General features: G+C 39.7%; 1 protein-coding gene across 7 annotated transcripts in view; it reads right to left on the bottom strand.

The window, feature by feature from the left end:
- Positions 1-20,539, bottom strand: part of LOC311091920 (SEC14-like protein 1) — a 219,510-nt gene that overhangs the window by 61,168 nt on the left and 137,803 nt on the right. For all 7 annotated transcript variants that reach the window (XM_084128084.1, XM_084128080.1, XM_084128082.1 and 4 more), the window contains one exon: positions 5,682-5,871. In XM_084128084.1, the coding sequence (XP_083984210.1) occupies positions 5,682-5,871 (190 nt within the window). The remainder of the gene's footprint in view (positions 1-5,681; positions 5,872-20,539) is intronic.

Genomic DNA, 20,539 nt, shown 5'->3' with positions numbered 1-20,539 from the left:
AAACTAGAGGTATTTCGGATTTCATGGAAAGAGAGCTCGATTACTTACAGAGAGGCTTTAAAAGCTGCTAGATCTGCTTATTTTTCAAACCTATTAGAAGAAAATAAACATAATCCTAGGTATTTATTTGAAACAGTGGCTAAACTAACTAAAAAGAAAGCTTCAAGCCCAGAAGTTTCCAAGCAACACAGCAGTAATGACTTTATGAACTTCTTCACTTATAAGATTGATAATATCAGGGACAAAATTATAACTATGCAACCATCTACTACAGTATCGCATCAGGCAGTGCATTTAAGTCTCCCTGAGGAAAAATTTGATTCATTTATTGCTATAGGAGAGGAAGAATTTTGCAAACTCGTTAATTCATCTAAATCGACAACATGTATGTTAGACCCTATACCGACTAAGCTACTGAAAGAGATACTTCCAGAGGTCATAGATCCTCTTCTTAATATCATTAATTCATTTTTGTCTCTTTGGAATACGTACCAAAAACCTTTAAGCTGGCTATGATTAAACCGCTTGTTAAAAAAACGCAACTTGATCCTACAGAATTAGTCAATTACAGGTTGATCAAAGATATTAGAAAAAACAGTATCCTCACAACTGTGTTCCTTTCTTGAAAGAAATGATATCTGTGAGGATTTTCAGTCCGGATTTAGACCGTACCATAGTACCGAGACGGCTCTCGTTAGAGTCACAAATGATTTGCTCTTATCATCCGATCGTGGTTGTATCTCTCTATTAGTGTTACTTGATCTTAGTGCTGCATTTGACACCATTGACCACAACCTTCATTTAAATAGACTAGAAAACTATGTTGGCATTAGTGGAATTGCACTAGCATGGTTTAAATCATACTTATCTGACCGTTATCAGTTTGTAGCAGTAAATGAAGAGATGTCTTATCGATCACAAGTTCAGTATGGCGTACCACAAGGCTCAGTACTAGGACCGTTGCGGTTCACTCTGTACATGCTACCATTAGGAGATATCATTAGGAAACATGGAATTAACTTCCACTATTATGCTGACGATACTCAGCTGTATATTTCTTCAAAACCTAACGAAACTTACCAATTCACAAAATTAACGGAATGCATAGCTGATATAAAAATTGGATGACTAGTAATTTCCTACTTCTAAATTCTGAAAAAACAGAGATTCTTATTGGACAAAAAATTTCCACACGTAATAACCTAGAATACTGTCTAACACTTGATGGCTGCTCTGTTAAGTCTTCGTCGTCTGGGTGTGCTCTTTGATACCAATCTTTCATTTGAAAGTCATGTGTCTAGTATCTGTAAAACCGCATTTTTCCATCTTAAAAATATATCTAAATTACGCCATATGCTCTCATTGACAAATGCGGAAAAATTTGTTCATGCGTTCATGACATCAAGGCTAGATTATTGTAATGCTATTATGGGTGGTTGCCCTATACGCTTAATAAACAAACTACAGCTAGTCCAAAACGCAGCAGCTCGAGTTCTTACCAGAACCAGGAAGTATGACCATATTAGCCTGGTTCTGGCAACACTGCACTGGCTGCCTATTAAACGTTGCATAAATTTTAAAATATTGCTGATTACTTACAAAGCACTAAATGGTTTAGCTCCGCAGTACTTGAGCGAGCTCTTAACGCATTACAGTCCTTCACGTCTATTGCGATCTCAAAATTCCGGACAGTTAATAATACCTAGAATATCAAAATCGACTGCTGGCGGTAGATCCTTTTCCTATTTAGCACCAAAACTTTGGAACAGTCTTCCTACCATTGTTCGGGAAGCAGACACACTCTGTCAGTTCAAAGCTAGATTAAAGACATCTCTTTGACCTAGCATTCACATAATACATTATAGACTTCTATAATTCAATGTTAGGCTGCATAGATTAGGTCAGCCGGAACCGGGAACACTTCCCATAAATCCCGATGTACTCGTTACATCATAAGAAGAATGGCATCTACGCTAATTTTAGTGTCTTTGTTTATCCTGAGGTTTTCCGCAGCCTGCCGGATCCAGGCCGTATCCAGATCTGACGAAGGACCTTCGCCTGGACCCGATGACAACACAGTGCTGAAGTGCCAACTAGTCTCTCCCTATGGAGGATCCCTTTACCACTCTACAGATAAAGCGTTGTCGGGAAAATTCGTTTCACGTACCTACCCTGAAGTGACAAAATAAAATAAAATTCTGTATCAAAGTTTATAAGGAAAGACCAGTACTTTGTTTAGGCTTGGTTTGTAGGGAATTAAAAACCTGCGCACATATATTCAAACGCACATAATTATAGAACCAATTCTTAATGCACATGTGAACGGCATCAGCGTTTCTCACAGGTTCGCGTCTAAAGTCTGTGTAGAGAGAATGGTGTCGTCTTATGCCGAGTTCAGACTGCACGATTTTAGCCCCGATTTTGGCTCGCCGACAGGTTTTGAGAAATCGCCGACAAATGCCCGAAATCACAGGCAAATCGGTGCTCGTTCACGCGAGTGACAATCACGCAGTGTGAATGAGCAAAGACGCGATCTGAGAGAATCACCGACGAGTCGCCGACGCCCGTGAGATATTGAAAAAGTGGTATCGGTGCATCCCTATTCATAATTTTAATAAACATTTCTAGAAATATTTTTAAATAATTCACATTTCTATTTCTCATTTCATATTTCTATTTTAATATTTGTTCATAAAAATAAATAAACTAATAAAAACACTACACATTCCACAGTATGCAACACAAACATTATCAGCTAATAATAATAATAATAATAATAATAATAATAATCAGAAATATTTCTTGAACAGCAAATCAGCATATTAGAATGATTTCTGACCTTGGATCTTGCGACACTGAAGACTGGAGCTTTGCCATCACAGGAAAAAATAAATTTTTAAATATATTTAAATAGAAAACAGCTACTTTTAAATTATAATAATACTTCACAATATTACTGCATTTGCATTTTTGATAAATAAATGTAGCCTTGACGAGCAGAATAGACCGCTTTGAAAAAAAAAAAAAATCTTACTGACCCCAAACTTTTGAACAATAGTGTATTATTTATAATATATTTTGGTATATATTATTATTATTATTATTATTATTATTATTACTACTATTACTCGTCACTGAATGCCAGATAACAGATTTGATTTGAATGAACAGTTGGATTTCATTCTTGTGAATGTGTACATCCCTCCAGACGTGTGTGTGAGCGCGGCGCTACAACAGCTGGCTGAACAAATAGCTGAAATGGAACAAAAGTACCCAGGCTCTCTCTTTTAATCATTCTTGGGGATTTTAACAAAGCAAATCTCTCCCATGAACTGCCAAAATACAGACAGCACATTACATGTCCCACCAGAGACAGTAATATACTGGACCACTGTTACACCACAATAAAGAATGCGTATCACTCCATCCCACGGGCAGCTTTGGGGCTCTCTGATCACTGTTTGGTTCATCTTATACCGACCTACAGGCAGAAACTGAAATCAGCTAAACCTGTAATAAGGACTGTAAAAAGATGGACTAATGAAGCAGAGCAGGATCTACAAGGCCTGCTTCCATTCCACTGATTGGCCAGTTTTTGAAGCTGCTACCAACAATCTGGATGAGCTCACATATACTGTAACATCATATATCAGTTTCTGTGAGGATACATGCATTCCTACCAGGACATTCTTATCATTCACTAATGATAAACCATGATTTACTGGGAAACTCAAACAGCTTCGTCATGCCAAAGAGGATGCTTACAGAAGTGGGGATAAAATCTTGTATAACCAGGCCAGAAACAGACTGACAAAGGAGATCAGAGTTGCTAAAAGAAGCTACTCTGAAAAGCTGAAAAAACCGTTTTCAGCCAACGACCCGTCTGGAAAGGCCTGAGGAACATCAACTACAAGTCACCATCCCCCCGGTCTGTGGAGAATCAACAACTTGCTGATGATTTAAATTCATTCTACTGCAGGTTTGAAAAGTCTCACACCCGCTCTGATCTGCACTTCGTACATTTACCATCACCTCCTGCACCCCTCTCCTCCCCCCTCCTGCCATCCAACCTGAGCTTAAGGTCTATATGGAGGACGTGAGCCGAGTCTTCAAAAAACAGAAGACTGGGAAAGCTTCAGGCCCAGACGGCATCTCATCTGCTTGTTTAAAAGCCTGCGCTGACCAACTGGCCCCAGTCTTCACGCAGATCTTCAACACATCATTGGAGCAGCGTGAAGTTCCCTGCTGCTTCAAACGCACTGGTCCAAAATCACTGGACTTAATGACTACAGACCTGTTGCTCTCACGTCTGTGGTCATGAAGTTGTTAGAAAGACTGGTGTTGGCCCACCTGAAGGACATCACTGGACCCCTGCTGGATCCCTTTCAGTTTGCTTACAGAGCAAACAGGTCTGTGGATGATGCAGTCAACATGGGACTGCATTATATCCTGCAACATCTTGACAGACCTGGGACTTAAGCAAGGATCTTATTTGTGGACTTCAGTTAGGCCTTCAATACCATCATGCCTGATCTTCTCACAGCCAAACTGACCCAGCTCTCCATGCCATCCTCAATCTGTCAGTGGATCTCCAGCTTCCTGATGGACCAGCAGCAGCTAGTGAGACTGGGGAAACTCACATCCAGGACTCTCACAATCAGCACTGGCGCCCCCCAAGGGTGCGTTCTCTCCCCACTGCTCTTCTCCCTGTACACTAATAACTGCACTTCTAAAGACCCCTCTGTCAAGCTCCTGAAATTTGCTGACGGCACCACTGTCATCGGTCTCATCCAAAACAGTGATGAGTCTGCTTACAAACTGGAGGTTGAACAGCTGGCTGTCTGGTGCAGTTATAACAACCTTGAGCTGAACACGCTCAGAACAGTGGAAATGATAGTGGACTTCAGGAGGAACAGTTCAGGAGGAACAGCCAAATTCAGGAATTTGGTTCAGCTACCAAATCAGACATCAGGAGACTACAACGGACAGTCCGGACTGCGGAGAGGATTATTGGTGCCCCCCTGCCAACCCTCCAGGACCTGTACTCTTCCAGAGTGAGGAAGAGAGCAGGCAAAATCATCACAGACTCCACTCACCCTGGACACCACCTGTTTGAACTGTTACCGTCAAGACAGCGACTCAGATCACTGGCCACAAGAACATCTAGGCACAGGAACAGTTTCTTCCCACAGGCCATTTCCATTCTGAACAGTTAACATACCTCCCAAGGCATATGCCTGAAAGTGCAATACTCCCATTGTTTAGTGCAATATTTGGTGATATTTTTATGTATTCATACTATTCAAAATACTGTAAATATGTTCATAATCTATAAATGTTTGTTCTGACTAAACCCAACTGTGACCTTATACTTTTTTCATATTTTTATATTTATATTTTTATTCCTAGAATTTGTATTACTATGTTTCTTCTTGTATTTGTATTTGTATATGTGCACTGGAAGCTTCAGTACCAAGAAAAATTCCTTGTGTGTGCAAGCACACTTGGCAATAAAGCTCTTTCTGATTCTGATTCTGAGTCTCTTTCGCATGAAAGTGCGAAAGTTCTGACATTTTATGAACTGTCATGAATAAATGGTTCCCATCATTAAGCCGGTATGTATTGGCTATGCATTAATGACAAATACATTTAGCTGACAGGGCATTACAGTGCTCACTCACCTTTGTCGTGGTGGTGCCAGCCGCCGGTGTAAAAATCGTGCAACACCTGAGGAGAGCTCCATGTGTCCAGCAGGTAGTCCACCTGATGCTGCTTCCTCCACGTCAGACTCTGACAAAGGATCTCCCGTGCCTTATCTATGTTGAAGTCCCGTGCACGCAGGAACCGTAGAATATGCTCATCTTTTGGGATCTGAGAAGAAAGGAGGACCAACAACTAAGCTAGACAGGTGGGTTTGTAGACTGCCACTGACTAAGGGTGTGTTCACACTTGGCAGGTCTGGTTCGATTAAAATTAACTCTAGTGCAATTTCTCTGTTAGTACAGTTCATTTGAATATCTGTGAACGCTGCCATCTGAACCTTGGTGCGCACCAAACAAGAATTTAGCCCAGCACACTGCATTGTTTTGGATGTTCAGTGTTGCTCCATCGCAAAACATGCATCTTAAAACCAGTTTTTTTCATTTTTTATCTTTAGGTTGGGTGTAGGGATTGTTGCAATATATCGGTATTGATCGTGGTATTCAAAGCATGAAATATCGACATCGTGTTAATTTAGAGTGTGACTTTACTATTTTCTTTTTAGTGTGGGGCAAGAGAAGCAAAAGAACCGAACTACAAGTGTGAAAACACCCCAAAGGTGACCAGATGTTAAAACTGATCATTTCACTGTTGGAATACATGTTGATATGCTTCGGAATGTATGTCCCTATAACAGACATTACGTGCAGGGCAGGGAAAAAGATTAAATGCACTTTTGTTTACACAATTAACTAAATGAATGGGACAAACTGATGGTCCTAATAATTTATACCAAATAAGATGTTGACAAATTTCCTGGATTTTTTTATTTTTTTACAAGATGTAATATACGTTTTCAGTGTCCCCAGAATGTGTCTGAAGTTTCAGCTCAAAACACCCCACAGAGTGGAAGGAAAAACATGCTGTTTTTGTGCATGTATCTTTAAATGCAAATGAGCTGCTTCTCCCCACCCCTCTTTCCAGAAGAGGGCGGAGCCTACAGCGGTACTTTAAGGATGACAGCACTCAAAATAATAAGAGCATTATTTCTTAATTTGCGTTGCTGTGTGACAGCAGGAGTCAGGACGTGTGTGCAGAGCTCTGTTTCCACTGTTTACATTCACTAAACAACGGAAGCAGAACAGTAAAACATATATGCGCAGCGCGTGACAGAGGAAGTAACAAAGAAACATGCATACATGAGAAAATAAACCACAAGACGTGCTCGTGCTGCCGGGCTCAGACCTGAAGCGCACGCATATGCCTTTCAGATAGCATGCGATTGCGACTTCAGTCCTTTTTCGCAGATTATTAGGTTTGAATAGTCAAAATCATATGTTAAAATGCATGTCCTGGCGAGTATTCACGTAAAGAGAAGAAAATTATACAAGTCGATAATATAAAAATTATATTAATCGCTAGTTTTTTGCGCACAAAAAGTATTCTCGTCGCTTTATAAAATTAAGGTTGAACCACTGTGGTTTAATGATGTCTTTCCTACCTTTCTGGGCCTTCAAGGTGTTAATTAAATAGCTATCAATGAAGCCCCCCCCCCCCCCGAGCCATCGGATTTCATCAAAAATATATATTTGTGTTCCGAAGATGAACAAAGGTCTTACGGGTTTGGAACGACATGAGGGTGAGTAATGACAGAATTTTAATTTTTGGGTGAACTGTCCCTTTTGTAACGAGTTAGCTCAAAGGGGAAATATTAATAATAACTCATAACTTGTTATGATTAATTATTAATATTTGGGTCAGTTAATTAGATTAACTTGATGTAGCTAAATTTATGTTACAATCAATTAATCAGTTCGTCAAACAAACTCTTTTGATTATTCATTTATTCTAAGAAAAGTGTATCTTTCATGGCCACCGAAAAATAATTATTTCTTAGCATGTACAGCGCTTAGAGCATGTAATAAGATCAAGATCGTAAAATAAACTTTGTTGCAAGCAGAGAATCAGAACCAAATACGTGCACAAGTTTTATTAACTAAATCATAAACATAACTAATCTAAAACACAAATACATGCATAGGTAAAATGGTGAGTGACAGAATGGAACCGGAAACAGGAAATGGAACTATGGAAAAGATCCATTTAACTATGAAAAGAACCATCAGCTTATCATTTTCAGAGCACCTCATTAAATGTATACTTGCATGGTTGTTTGCAGTGGAAACAATTCTTGAAGTTCTTGGAAAAGGATGTTGATGGTTCGGTGAGTGTCAAACGTGGAAGTTGCAATCATTTTCTTCTCCGTTGGATGAAGAAAATATGATGAACTTGAGTGGTTTGTTTGACTCTGAGTGGTTTGTTTGACTCTGTTCTGGTTGAAGGTTTTCTCTCTCCATGAGCACATGGCAGACCACATGCAGATTGTGACCTGCCGGCCCTGTGTCAGAAAGGCCACGCAGGCAACCAAGGAGTGAGGAAGTCGAAGATTGTTGCCCAATCAGTGATGGTAAAGTTGCAGTTTTCTTCTGAGTTGGATTGAAGAAAATACAGTCCAACTCTATGACAAGCCGCAATAACGCTTCTACCAAAAAGGGGAAAAAATCCACTTCGGTGCTCCTCCTACCGCCCAATCTCTCTGCTGAATGTGGATTATAAAATTTTATCCAAGGTTCTGGCAGCTAGATTGGAGACCGTTATTCCACAAATTATCGCAGCAGACCAAACAGGCTTCATCCTAAATAGGCACTCTACTTCAAATTTTAGAAGACTTTTCAATATTGTTTATTCCCCTCCATCCCGCTCCCCGAAATGGTTATATCTCTAGACGCTGAAAAAGCGTTCGACCAAGTTGAATGGCAATATTTGTTTGCAACCTTAAAAAAATTCAGATTTGGAGATTCCTTCATCTCCTGGATAACTCCTCTACTCTCATCCTACAGCCACAGTAATTACTAATGGACAGCAATCAGAGTATTTCTCTCTTGGCAGAGGCACACGTCAAGGCTGCAGTCTGTCTCCACTGCTTTTCGCCATTGCCATTGAGCTGCTGGCCATTGCTCTTAGACAATCTGTGGATTTTCAGGGCATAGAGCGTTCGGGCCTCACACACAAATTATCCCTATATGCAGACGACATTCTTTTATATGTCATAGACCCACTAAGTTCTGTTCCCTCCATTCTCAACATCCTGACTCAATTCGGAAACCTCTCCGGCTATAAAATCAATTTCGAAAAAAAAAGCAAGATCTTTCCTCTTAATCAGGCAGCCACCTCAATCCCTGCATCACATTTCCCATTTAGAATTGTCAACAAGGGCTTTAAATATCTTGGGGTAGAGATTACTCCTGCTTTTTTGTCCCTCTTCACTAAGAATTTTAACATCTTGTTTGAAAAATTTAAAAAAGACATGGCTAGATGGATGAATCTCCCGCTGTCCCTAGCAGGCCGAATTAATCTTATCAAAATAATCATGTTATGAAAATTGCTTTACCCCTTTCAAAATATCCCCATCCTCATTAAAAAAATCATTCTTTAGCTCATTGGAGAGTAGTATATCATCTTTTATCTGGAATGGTAAAACATCCAGAATCAAAAGCAGCACCCTCCAAAGACCTAAAAAGCTAGCTGGCCTAGCTCTACCTAATTTGATTTACTATTATTGGGCATGTAATATAAAGACAATGTTACACTGGTTGGGAAGAAGGGGTCCCGATGGGCACGAGGCCTGGACGCAAATGGAGTTTGCCTCTAGCTCATTTGATCTAGGCTCCATACTTTGTTCCCCATCTCCTCCCCCTCGAAGCCAATTCTGCGCTAACCCAGTAGTCTATCACTCTATTAGAATTTGGTCTCAATTTAGAAGACATTTTAAGTTGCAGACAACGTCGGTGCATTCTCCCATAAAGAATAATTATAATTTCACACCTTCTCTCTCAGACTCTACCTTCGGAACTTGGTCCTCGAAGGGCATTGAGTCTATTTCCAATCTTTATGTAGACGGCAAGTTCGGATCATTTGCCCAACTCTCAATTATTCGATTTACCCATGTCTCACTTGGGTGAAGATTGGGTAAATTGGGTAACTTGGGTAAAGATTGGGACCAAGATTTCTCCAAATTAAGCACTTTGTCCAGAAAAGTATAGCCTCCTTTCCAGATTTTCCAACGAGCTACACAGTCGACCATATCCTTTCGTTATCCCCTTCACATAAAGTTATGAGCAATTTAGTAAATTTGGTCATTATAGCGCCACCTATGGGCCAATCTGGGTCATAATTTGATAACCTCTCCTCGATTTTTGTACTACCATCTGGCAAAGTTTCAAGTCAACACTTACGGTTTGGGCTGCACGATGCGTTTTACGGCAGAAGAATAATAATAATAAAAACCAGCACAATTACAATAGGGTTTCAGCACTTCGTGCTTGAACCCCTAATAAGAAGAGACGTTTTGGACAGTTATAGCGCCACCTATGGTCCGATCTGCATGAAACTCGGCATGCTTCTTCGCCATGCTATGACACATATGCTCATCGATTTTTGTGAAGATTGGGGTTTTCCCTTAGGTTGTATAGGCTTTGGAGTGTTTTTGTCCCGCCCCCTTACTAAATGACCCTGTTACAGCCAGGCCAATGCAAAAGTTCCACTTTTTTTCGATAATTATTGATCTAGAGACTCCAGAGAACTGTGCTAGACTGGTCTGGTTCCGATTGGGCCAAAAACCTAGGACTAGTTCGCAAAAGTAGGTTTTGGACTAAATTGCCTAAATTGGGCATGTTCGACTCATGGCCCTAGAGGTCTGTAAGAATTTTGAAAGAAATCGGCCACTAGTTGGCGCTAACGAGTTTTATGGCTCTGTAATCACGTGGTGTTACACTTATTGTCACAAAATGCATATCATTTGATAGATCTGCTCATGCTGAACAACTTTGCCTCAAGAACTATTGCTGTCAATCAAACTGTTCATTAAATATTTGTGAATATGTTTAAAACCTACTTTTGCGAACTAGTCCCTGGTTTTTCGCCCGATCGGAACCAAACCAGTCTAGGACAATTCTCTGGACTCTCTAGATCAATAATTATCAAAAAAAAAGTTGCACTTTTGCATTTGGATGGCTGTAATAGGGTCATTTATAAAATGGGCGTGGCAAAATACATTAAAAAGCCTATAAATCCTAAATAAAAACCCAGAACTTCACAAAAATTGGTGAACTTATGTGACATAACATCATTAACAAGCATGCAAAATTTCATGGAGATCGGACCATAGTTGGCGCTATAACTGTTAAAAAGCTTTAAAACCATATATTTCCTATGGTACATTGCCTGTATTGGCTGTAAATGGTCTTTTCCATCTATTATGTCAATGCTAAATAAAACTTAATAGCTTTTGATGCTTTTGTGCTTTAAGGCCTTAATTGCTTGAACCCCGATAAATGCTGCTTGCAGCTTTAATTATTATTAGGGGTTCAAGCACGAAGTGCTGAAACCCTATTGTAATTGTCCTGATTTTTAGGGGTTCAAGCACGAAGTGCTGAAACCCTATTGTAATTGTCCTGATTTTTAGGGGTTCAAGCACGAAGTGCTGAAACCCTATTGTAATTGTGCTGATTAGGGGTTCAAGCACGAAGTGCTGAAACCCTATTGTAATTGTACTGATTAGGGGTTCAAGCACGAAGTGCTGAACACCTATTGTAATTGTACTGATTTTTATTAGGGGTTCAAGCACGAAGTGCTGAAACCCTATTGTAATTGTAAGGATTCGTAAAACGCATCGTGCAGGACAAACCGTAAGGCCTAGAGACTTGAAACCTGGCCAGATGGTAGGCCTCAATTTGGGGACAACCTATCAGAGTATGACCCCGATTGGCCCATAGGTGGCGCTACAGCAACCAAAAGTTCAAAATCGCTCATAACTCTTAGACCGTTTGTCCCAGGATCAAGTGTCTTATATCGTTGGAATCCTTGGCTCAAGGCGGGCAAAATGGCTATCTCCGATTTGGATGTAGGCAGGGAAAATTTTCTGCTATGTCGAATTTTGTCCAAAACCTACTTTTGCGAACTAGTCCCTGGTTTTTTGCCCGATCGGAACCAAACCAGTCTAGGACAATTCTCTGGACTCTCTAGATCAATAATCATCCAAAAAAAGTTGAACTTTGGCATTTGGGTGGCTGTAACAGGGTCATTTAGAAAAGGGGCGTGGCAAAATACACTCAAAAGCCTATAAATCCCAAAGGAAAACTCAGAACTTCACCAAAATTGATGAGCATATGTGTCAGAACATGGTGAGGAAGCATGCAGAGTTTCATGGAGATCGGACCATAGGTGGCGCTATAACTGGCAAAAAGCCTTCATTCTTATTAGGGGTTCAAGCATGAAATGCTGAAACCCTATTGTAATTGTAAGGATTCGTAAAACGCATCGTGCAGGACAAACCGTAAGGCCTAGAGACTTGAAACCTGGCCAGATGGTAGGCCTCAATTTGGGGACAACCTATCAGAGTATGACCCCGATTGGCCAATAGGTGGCGCTACAGCAACCAAAAGTTCAAAATCGCTCATAACTCTTAGACCGTTTGTCCCAGGATCAAGTGTCTTATATCGTTGGAATCCTTGGCTCAAGGCGGGCAAAATGGCTATCTCCGATTTGGATGTAGGCAGGGAAAATTTTCTGCTATGTCGAATTTTGTCCAAAACCTACTTTTGCGAACTAGTCCCTGGTTTTTCGCCCGATCGGAACCAAACCAGTCTAGGACAATTCTCTGGACTCTCTAGATCAATAATCATCCAAAAAAAGTTGAACTTTGGCATTTGGGTGGCTGTAACAGGGTCATTTAGAAAAGGGGCGTGGCAAAATACACTCAAAAGCCTATAAATCCCAAAGGAAAACTCAGAACTTCACCAAAATTGATGAGCATATGTGTCAGAACATGGTGAGGAAGCATGCAGAGTTTCATGGAGATCGGACCATAGGTGGCGCTATAACTGGCAAAAAGCCTTCATTCTTATTAGGGGTTCAAGCATGAAATGCTGAAACCCTATTGTAATTGTAAGGATTCGTAAAACGCATCGTGCAGGACAAACCGTAAGGCCTAGAGACTTGAAACCTGGCCAGATGGTAGGCCTCAATTTGGGGACAACCTATCAGAGTATGACCCCGATTGGCCCATAGGTGGCGCTACAGCAACCAAAAGTTCAAAATCGCTAATAACTCTTAGACCGTTTGTCCCAGGATCAAGTGTCTTATATCGTTGGAATCCTTGGCTCAAGGCGGGCAAAATGGCTATCTCCGATTTGCTCGCCCTTCTGTTTTTGCGAACTTCTAGGTTTTTGGCCCGATCAGAACCAAACCACTGCAAGTCTGACAATCAATAATCATCCAAAAAATTCAAAATTTCAATTAACGGTCGATAAGGGGAACCAAAATATTTGATGGCACCAGGGCCACTTTTACTAAAACGGTTATAAATTGTGAACGGAAAGAGATTTTTTTGCTAAACTTGGGATACATCTTCCTGAGCTCAATCTGAGATCACTTGAAAAAAATCGCAACAATTGGCCACTTGTTGGCACTATAAAGTTATAAACAGTTATAACTTGTGAACGGAAAGAGATATTTTCGCAAAACTTGGGACACATGTTCATGAGCTCATTCTGAGGTCACGTGAAAAAAAAATCATGACAATTGGCCACTTGTTGGCACTATAAAATGGTTATAACTTGTGAGCGGAAAGAGATATTTTCGCTAAACTTGGGACACATGTTCATAAGCTCAATCTGAGTTGACATGAAAAAAATCGTGACAATTGGCCACTTGGTGGCGCTATAACAGTGAAAAAAATCATGAAAATAGCTATAAGCGCACCCAACTGTTAGTCTACTGAAAATTGGCACTCAGTGTCTTTGTCCAGGGTGCCATGATAGTCTATGAGAACATTGGTGTATCTCAAAAAACTCAGTATACGTCATTGGCACAATGCCTTGAAGGAGCCTTAGAAGTTTCAAGCCAGTGTTTTTTCACAGGAGTGACCTCCTAAGACTCCTGAATCCTTGCCGAGTCCAACAATACCAAACATGCCAGGTTTCGCCTTATGGTTTTTGTAAGTGTCATTTACAGCTTTAAAAAATTGTGTTTATCTTCAAAGCCGTTAGTCCGATCGAGACAACAACAAAAAAACAAAGGAAATTTGAAAACATAGGTAAATAGCTAAACAATAATGCCAAAATGTTAAAATTATGATAGGAACTGACAAAAAAATGAATTAAATCCAATCAATTTCACCCATGGATCATTTTGATGCTCTCACATGTTTGAAACGAACAATGATGGATTATGATGAAATTTGTTTTGAATTGGGACCGGCGAATCCCCGTCCATACTGTCAATGACCATTCGCAAAGACCCGCCCACTTTAGTTACTGTTGCTATGTCTGACAAGCGACGCCACTCTCACACCACACCAAGTTCTCACGCAGTGAAAAATACATTGCGGATCAGAGAGGAGACAGACAAGCTGAGACAGCGCGCTGACAGACAAGTACTTTTGATATGAAACAAATGGCGCTTTTCCACTACACAGTACCGGCTCGGCTCGGCTCGACTCGACCCGACTCGACTCAGCTTTGTTTGGTTTTCCACTGTGTAAAAGTTGTACCTGTACCTGCTTCCAGGTACTTTTTTTCGTACCACCTCCTGCGAGGTTCTAAGCGAGCTGAGGCGATACTAAAATGTGACGTGAAAACACGGCAGACTGCTGATTGGTCAGAGAGAATCGTCACTATTCACTGCGTCATCATTGCACGCGCCAGACGGAGTATCCTGAATAAAAAACAACAAAAACAAAAACATCCAAAAACAGCATACACTCGATTTCCTCCATTGTCCTGTGTGTGTGGCAGCGGATGTATCTCGCGTAGAAGATTAAGTCACGGCAGTTTCCTGCGGCGTCGCTATGACGACCAGGTACTATTGTGGAATGGAAAACGGAGCGAAAAGCGAGCCGAGCCGAGTCGAGTCGAGCTGGTACTGGTAATGGAAAAGCGCCAAAAGTCTCACCTTCCAATTGTAGTCATTTTTTTAGAGACATTTAAACAATAAATACCGTTTTGTGACTCTTTATGTGTCTGACAGATCGCTGTAGACTCGAGGCTCAGTTAAAGCTGCTCGTGAACCGATCATCTCTTCCTTCTAGTTAATTTATAGCATTAAAATAAACATGAATGAACATAAAAGGAATGTTGTTTTAAAGTGCTAAGACGTCAGCATACTTTGTTTTCCAAATTTAAATCCTCCAATGTTAATCTACTAACTCTCCTGACTGCTTTGTGGGACAAAATGGCAGATTATGATTAGTCAGATCGCCTCTCAATCAAACTCCCTGCGAAGGGTCAATTGAGAATGCCCGTGCACACAATCCTGATCTAATTGACAACTTTGCAGTTGCACATAGGAAAGCCCGGAAAATCCCGCTATAATGTAAGAGAGCATCTTTTTTATGTATTTGGACCTAGGCCTAACAATGTGTTATGGTGCACTGTCACCAGTGTTTTTTTTTTTTTTTGTTTTTTGTTTTTTTGGTGAGCGTAGGCTCCTCCTGATTTTGTTAGTCATCTCATCTCTTATATGCTGTGTATGATCATATCCTGCCCTATTCATGGTAGCATACTCGCGGACATTGCGTCATCAATGTCATCAATTGCGTCATCAAGGGGCCCGCCTTGATAATCCTACTTAAGGGCCCGGTGTTGGCTCGTTACGCCACTGAATATAATTGTCTAAACTCCTTATCAAAATTACATATTTACAACAAATTTGACACATATCTATGGGCACACATTGAGTACTACTAATAAAAGTGGTGGAGATCAGGCAAGACTGTAAGAAGACTCTATAGGTGCTATAACTGTAAAAACGTTTTAAAACCATATATTTCCTATGGTAAACTGCCTGTATTGGCTGTAAATTGACTTTTTCATCTATGATGGCAGTTGTTAAATGCTTGCTAAATAAAACGTAATGTCTTTTGATGCTATTGTGCTTAAAAACCCTCAAAGGCCTTAATAGCTTGAACCCCGATAAATGCTGCTTGCAGCTTTAATTATTATTAGGGGTTCAAGCACGAAGTGCTGAAACCCTATTGTAATTGCTCTGATTTTTAGGGGTTCAAGCACGAAGTGCTGAAACCCTATTGTAATTGTACTGATTTTTATTATTAGGGGTTCAAGCACGAAGTGCTGAAACCCTATTGTAATTGTACTGATTTTTAGGGGTTCAAGCACGAAGTGCTGAAACCCTATTGTAACTGTCCTGATTTTTATTATTATTCTTCCGCCGTAAAACGCATCGTGCAGCCCAAACCGTAAGTGCTGGAGACTTGAAACTTTGCCAGATGGTAGTACAAAAATCGAGGAGAGGTTATCAAATTATGACCCCGATTGGCCAATAGGTGGCGCTATAGTAAGCAAAAGTATGAAATCGCTAATAACTCCTAGACGCTTTGTCGTAGACTCAAGTGTCTTATATCACTGTAATCCTTGGGTCAAGACGGACAAAACGTATATCTCCGATTTCATTTCCGGTATGCAAATTTTTCCGCCATTTTTAATTTTGTCAAAAACCTACTTTTGCGAACTAGTCTGTGGTTTTTCGCCCGATCGGAACCAAACCAGTGCAAAAATGTTCTTTGGAGTCTGAAAATTAATAATTATCGAAAAAAAGTGGAAATTTCCATTCACGGTCGCTAGGGGGTACAAAATTAACGCTGTGGGAGGAGCCTATTTTACTAAAATGGCTATAACTCAAGAAGTAATTTAGTAAACTTCACCAAACTTGGTTCAAATATGTAGGAGGTCAATCTGAGGTCACAATAAAAAAAATGCGTCGATTGGCCACATGGTGGCGCTAAAACATGAAAAAAACATAAAACAGGCTATAACCACCTGACTGTTAGTCCGATTGACTTGAAAATTGGTATGCAGTGTCTTGGTCCAAGGTGCCATGTATGTCTATGAGGACATTGGTGTATCTCGAAAAACATGGCCGCCATTGGCCAATGAATTTGAGCACCTATTAGACAAGGTTAACGGAGACCGATCGGAACGAAACTTGCTGGGCATGTTTGACTCATGGCACTAGAGGTCTGTAAGAATTTTGAAAGAAATCGGCCACTAGTTGGCGCTAACGAGTTTTATGGCTCTGTAATCACGTGGTGTAACACTCATCCACACAATATGCATATCATTTAATAGACCTGCTCATGCTGAACAACTTTGCCTCAAGAACCATTGCAGTCAATCAAACCGTTCGTTAAATATTCGTAATTATGTTAAAAACCTACTTTTGCGAACTAGTCCTAGGTTTTTCGCCCGATCGGAATCAAATCAATCTAGGACAATTCTCTGGACTGTCTAGATAAATAATTATCAAAAAAAAGTTTAACTTTTGCATTTTTCGCATGGCTATAATAGGGTCATAAAGAAATTGGGCATGGCAAAATGCACTCAAAAGCCTATAAATCCTAAACGAAAACTCAGAACTTCACAAAAATCGATGAGCATATGTGTCATAACATGCTAAAGAAGCATGGGAAATTTTATGGAGATCGGACCAAAGGTGGCGCTATAACTGTTAAAACGCTTTAAAACCATATATTTCCTATGGCAAATTGCCTGTATTGCCTGTGAATGGTCTTTTCCATCTAAACCAGTGCAGTACAATTCTCTGGACTCTCTAGATCAATAATTATAAGAAAAAGTTGAACTTATTCATTTGGATGGCTATAATAGGGTCACATCAAAATGTAGCCTTGACCAATGTCCCCGAAAGCCTTCAGATATTATTAAAAACAAGTCAGAACATAATATTACTCTTAATAAGCATGAAAAATTTCACACAGATCGGACAAAATTTGCCTCTATAACAGTTAAAAAGGTCAAAATGATATAACATGTCATATTAAGCCAATAAGTGGTATTTTACTGCCCCCTGCTGTCATTTCATCATACTACTCCCTAATATTGTTATATAATTCATATTTAGACTTTATAAAATCATTATTTTAACATTTATAATCACATTTTGTCAAAACTCATCTATTGGAGTATTACTTGACAATTATGTCACACTGACATATGGAAATGGATGAAAATAAATGAATGAAATGAAACGAAAGTAAAACAGCATTTAAGCCATGCCCCCGTATACAAATTCATTCATAACTCGAAAACGGAAAGTCGTTGCATGCTCAAATTTTGATGGTAAGGACCTCTCCGGGCTCTTGATCGAAACGTGTCGTCGCGGGCCTCGGGAGCGCGCCCCCCGCGTCCGCGACCCGACCCAGACCACCCCAAACCTTGTGTGAGAGCTCGTTGGAAAGGGCCCGTCCTTGGCTAGCTTCGATTCAAATGTGGTGTAATTTGCCCAGGGCATTCCAGAGATAAAAGCCCCAAAATATTTGCATTTGAACAGTCCTAACTCCTGGCCCCAATCGCCCAAAAACACCTTGATGGTCTCATTCAACAGGGCTCCTCAAGCACTATCTATGCTCTGAGTTTCAGAATTTTTCGCCTTCTGGTTCCCGAGATATAAGTGAAAAACCAAATTCCCATTCATTAATTCATTCAATCACTTCAACTGTAAAATGGAAGCTGTAATACCACTGTCCACTAGAGGGAGCAGCAGGATTACGCATGACCTTTTCATTAGTTTTCAGTATTGGAAAACAAACAAATGTTTTAAAAAGCAATCTTTTTTTCTTTTTTTTTCTTTTCTTTTTTATATTATTAGATCACAAAGGAATTCCTATAGACCAATAAATATATTTTCTCAATAACATATCCCAAAACATTAAAAAAATTGTGTGTGTGTGTGTGTGTAAGCATGCATTATTGACTTAACATAGAAAAACTGGTTTGCTTTAGTGCAGAAAACTGGTGAAAATCATGAAGTTTAAAGTGAAAGTGAGCCAATAAGTGGTCTTCTAGGCAAGGCAAGGCAAGTTTATTTATATAGCACATTTCATACACAATGGCAATTCAAAGTGCTTTACATAGAAGAAATTAAAATAATAAAAAGAAATAAGAATAATTAAAACAGTTTAGAAAAATAAAAAATAAAATACAGTACAGTACAGTACAAACAGTCGGACGAACATTGGCACAGTGCTCATTCATTAAATGCATAGCTAAACAGAAGTGTTTTGAGTCTGGATTTGAAAGTGACTATTGTAGGAGCACGTCTGATCTCCTCTGGAAGCTGGTTCCAGCTGCGGCTGGCATAATAGCTAAAAGCGGACTCGCCATGCTTTGAGTGAACCCTTGGTATTTCTAGCTGATATGATCCTAGTGATCTGAGTGATCTGTTGATCACTATAGTGATGACTAGTGATCACTATAACTGTTAAAAAGCTTTAAAACCATATATTTCCCATGGTAAACTGCCTGTATTGGCTGTAAATGGTCTTTTCCATCTATTATGTCAGTGGTTACATCACTAGCGGCGCCAGGATTTTGATTGTAGGTGGGCCTCCAGAAAACTGGATGGGCCAGTTAAAATAAGCCAAAAAAAAAAAAAAAAAAGGGGGTTCCCCTTCATCTCCGTTTCAGCGCTTTTCTGCGGCACGTAGGACAGCGACTCATAGCCTACCTGAATTTAATGCGTAATACAGGTTAAAAAAAAAAAAAAAAAAACTTAGGAATTTTTTGTTGCTTTTTTTAATAAAATTACAATTTAATTGAATGTATTGTTTAATAAAATTATAGGCCTATTATTTTTAGTTTATTAACAGCAGCAACAGCTGTAAAGATGAAGTTGTCGATCGTCATCTCCGTGAACGCGCCTATAGAGAGAAATGCACATCATGGATTGCATAATCAGAGAGTAGGCCTAGCCTTTTTCTTTTCGTTTTAAATTGTTAAAAAGACATTTCAAGCTTTAAGATATATTTCATGTCTGTGAGGCATATGCTGAGTTTCGTTAAGTTAGGATTAGATGCGCTCCTGTGTTTACGAGCAATGCAAGTGACCGCGCGGGCGCCTCTATGATTATATTGTCTCCTATATTTATCCAGGCAATTGGTTGATAAAAAAAATATTAAAATTAAGATACAATTTATACAAAACGAAATTCACTTAAAAAAGGCCTTTCTAACTTAATTAAGTGGTCAAAATCATGTCTGACCCGCTCCATGTCTCTCGATATTGCGTATCCTATCTTACTCGTGCGGTTCACTTTTCATAATCAACTTAGATGAAAAAATAACATTATAATATTTTAACAAATATGAAACTAAATGAGCTTGATGGCTACAACACATATAGGCCTACAGACTCTCTATTTGTACAAATTGCTGCACATTAATATTATTCTGAATTTTGCACACAAGGCATTTGTTTGTTCATGCATAGTAAAACATATCTGCAACATTTATCAAGTTCACTGATAATTATGCGTGCATTTATTATTATCTTAATGAATAATGTAACAAGGACGAATGAAGGCTAAACTGCGTTGTTTGTTTAGAATGGAATGGATCGCAAATAGATCCGAATGAAGGAATGTACAAAACCATAGTAGAAAATGGGTGGGCCCGGACCTAAAATGGGTGGGCCCAGGCCCACCCGGGCCCAATGGTAGCGCCACGGCTGGGTTACATGCTTGCTAAATAAATCTTAATAACTTTTTATGCTTTTGTGCTTAAATGTCTTAAAGGCCTTAACTGCTTGAACCCCGATAAATGCTGCTTGCAGCTTTAATTAGGGGTTCAAGCACGAAGTGCTGAAACCCTATTGTAATTGTCCTGATTTTTATTATTATTTTTCTTCTGCCGTAAAACGCATCGTGCAGCCCAAACCGTAAGAGCTGGAACCTTGAAACTTTGCCACAA

The sequence above is a fragment of the Abramis brama genome (assembly GCF_963993115.1).
Source record: "Abramis brama genome assembly, chromosome: 11".
Taxonomy (NCBI): Eukaryota; Metazoa; Chordata; class Actinopteri; order Cypriniformes; family Leuciscidae; genus Abramis; species Abramis brama.
This window is presented reverse-complemented; position numbering and strand designations above follow the sequence as displayed.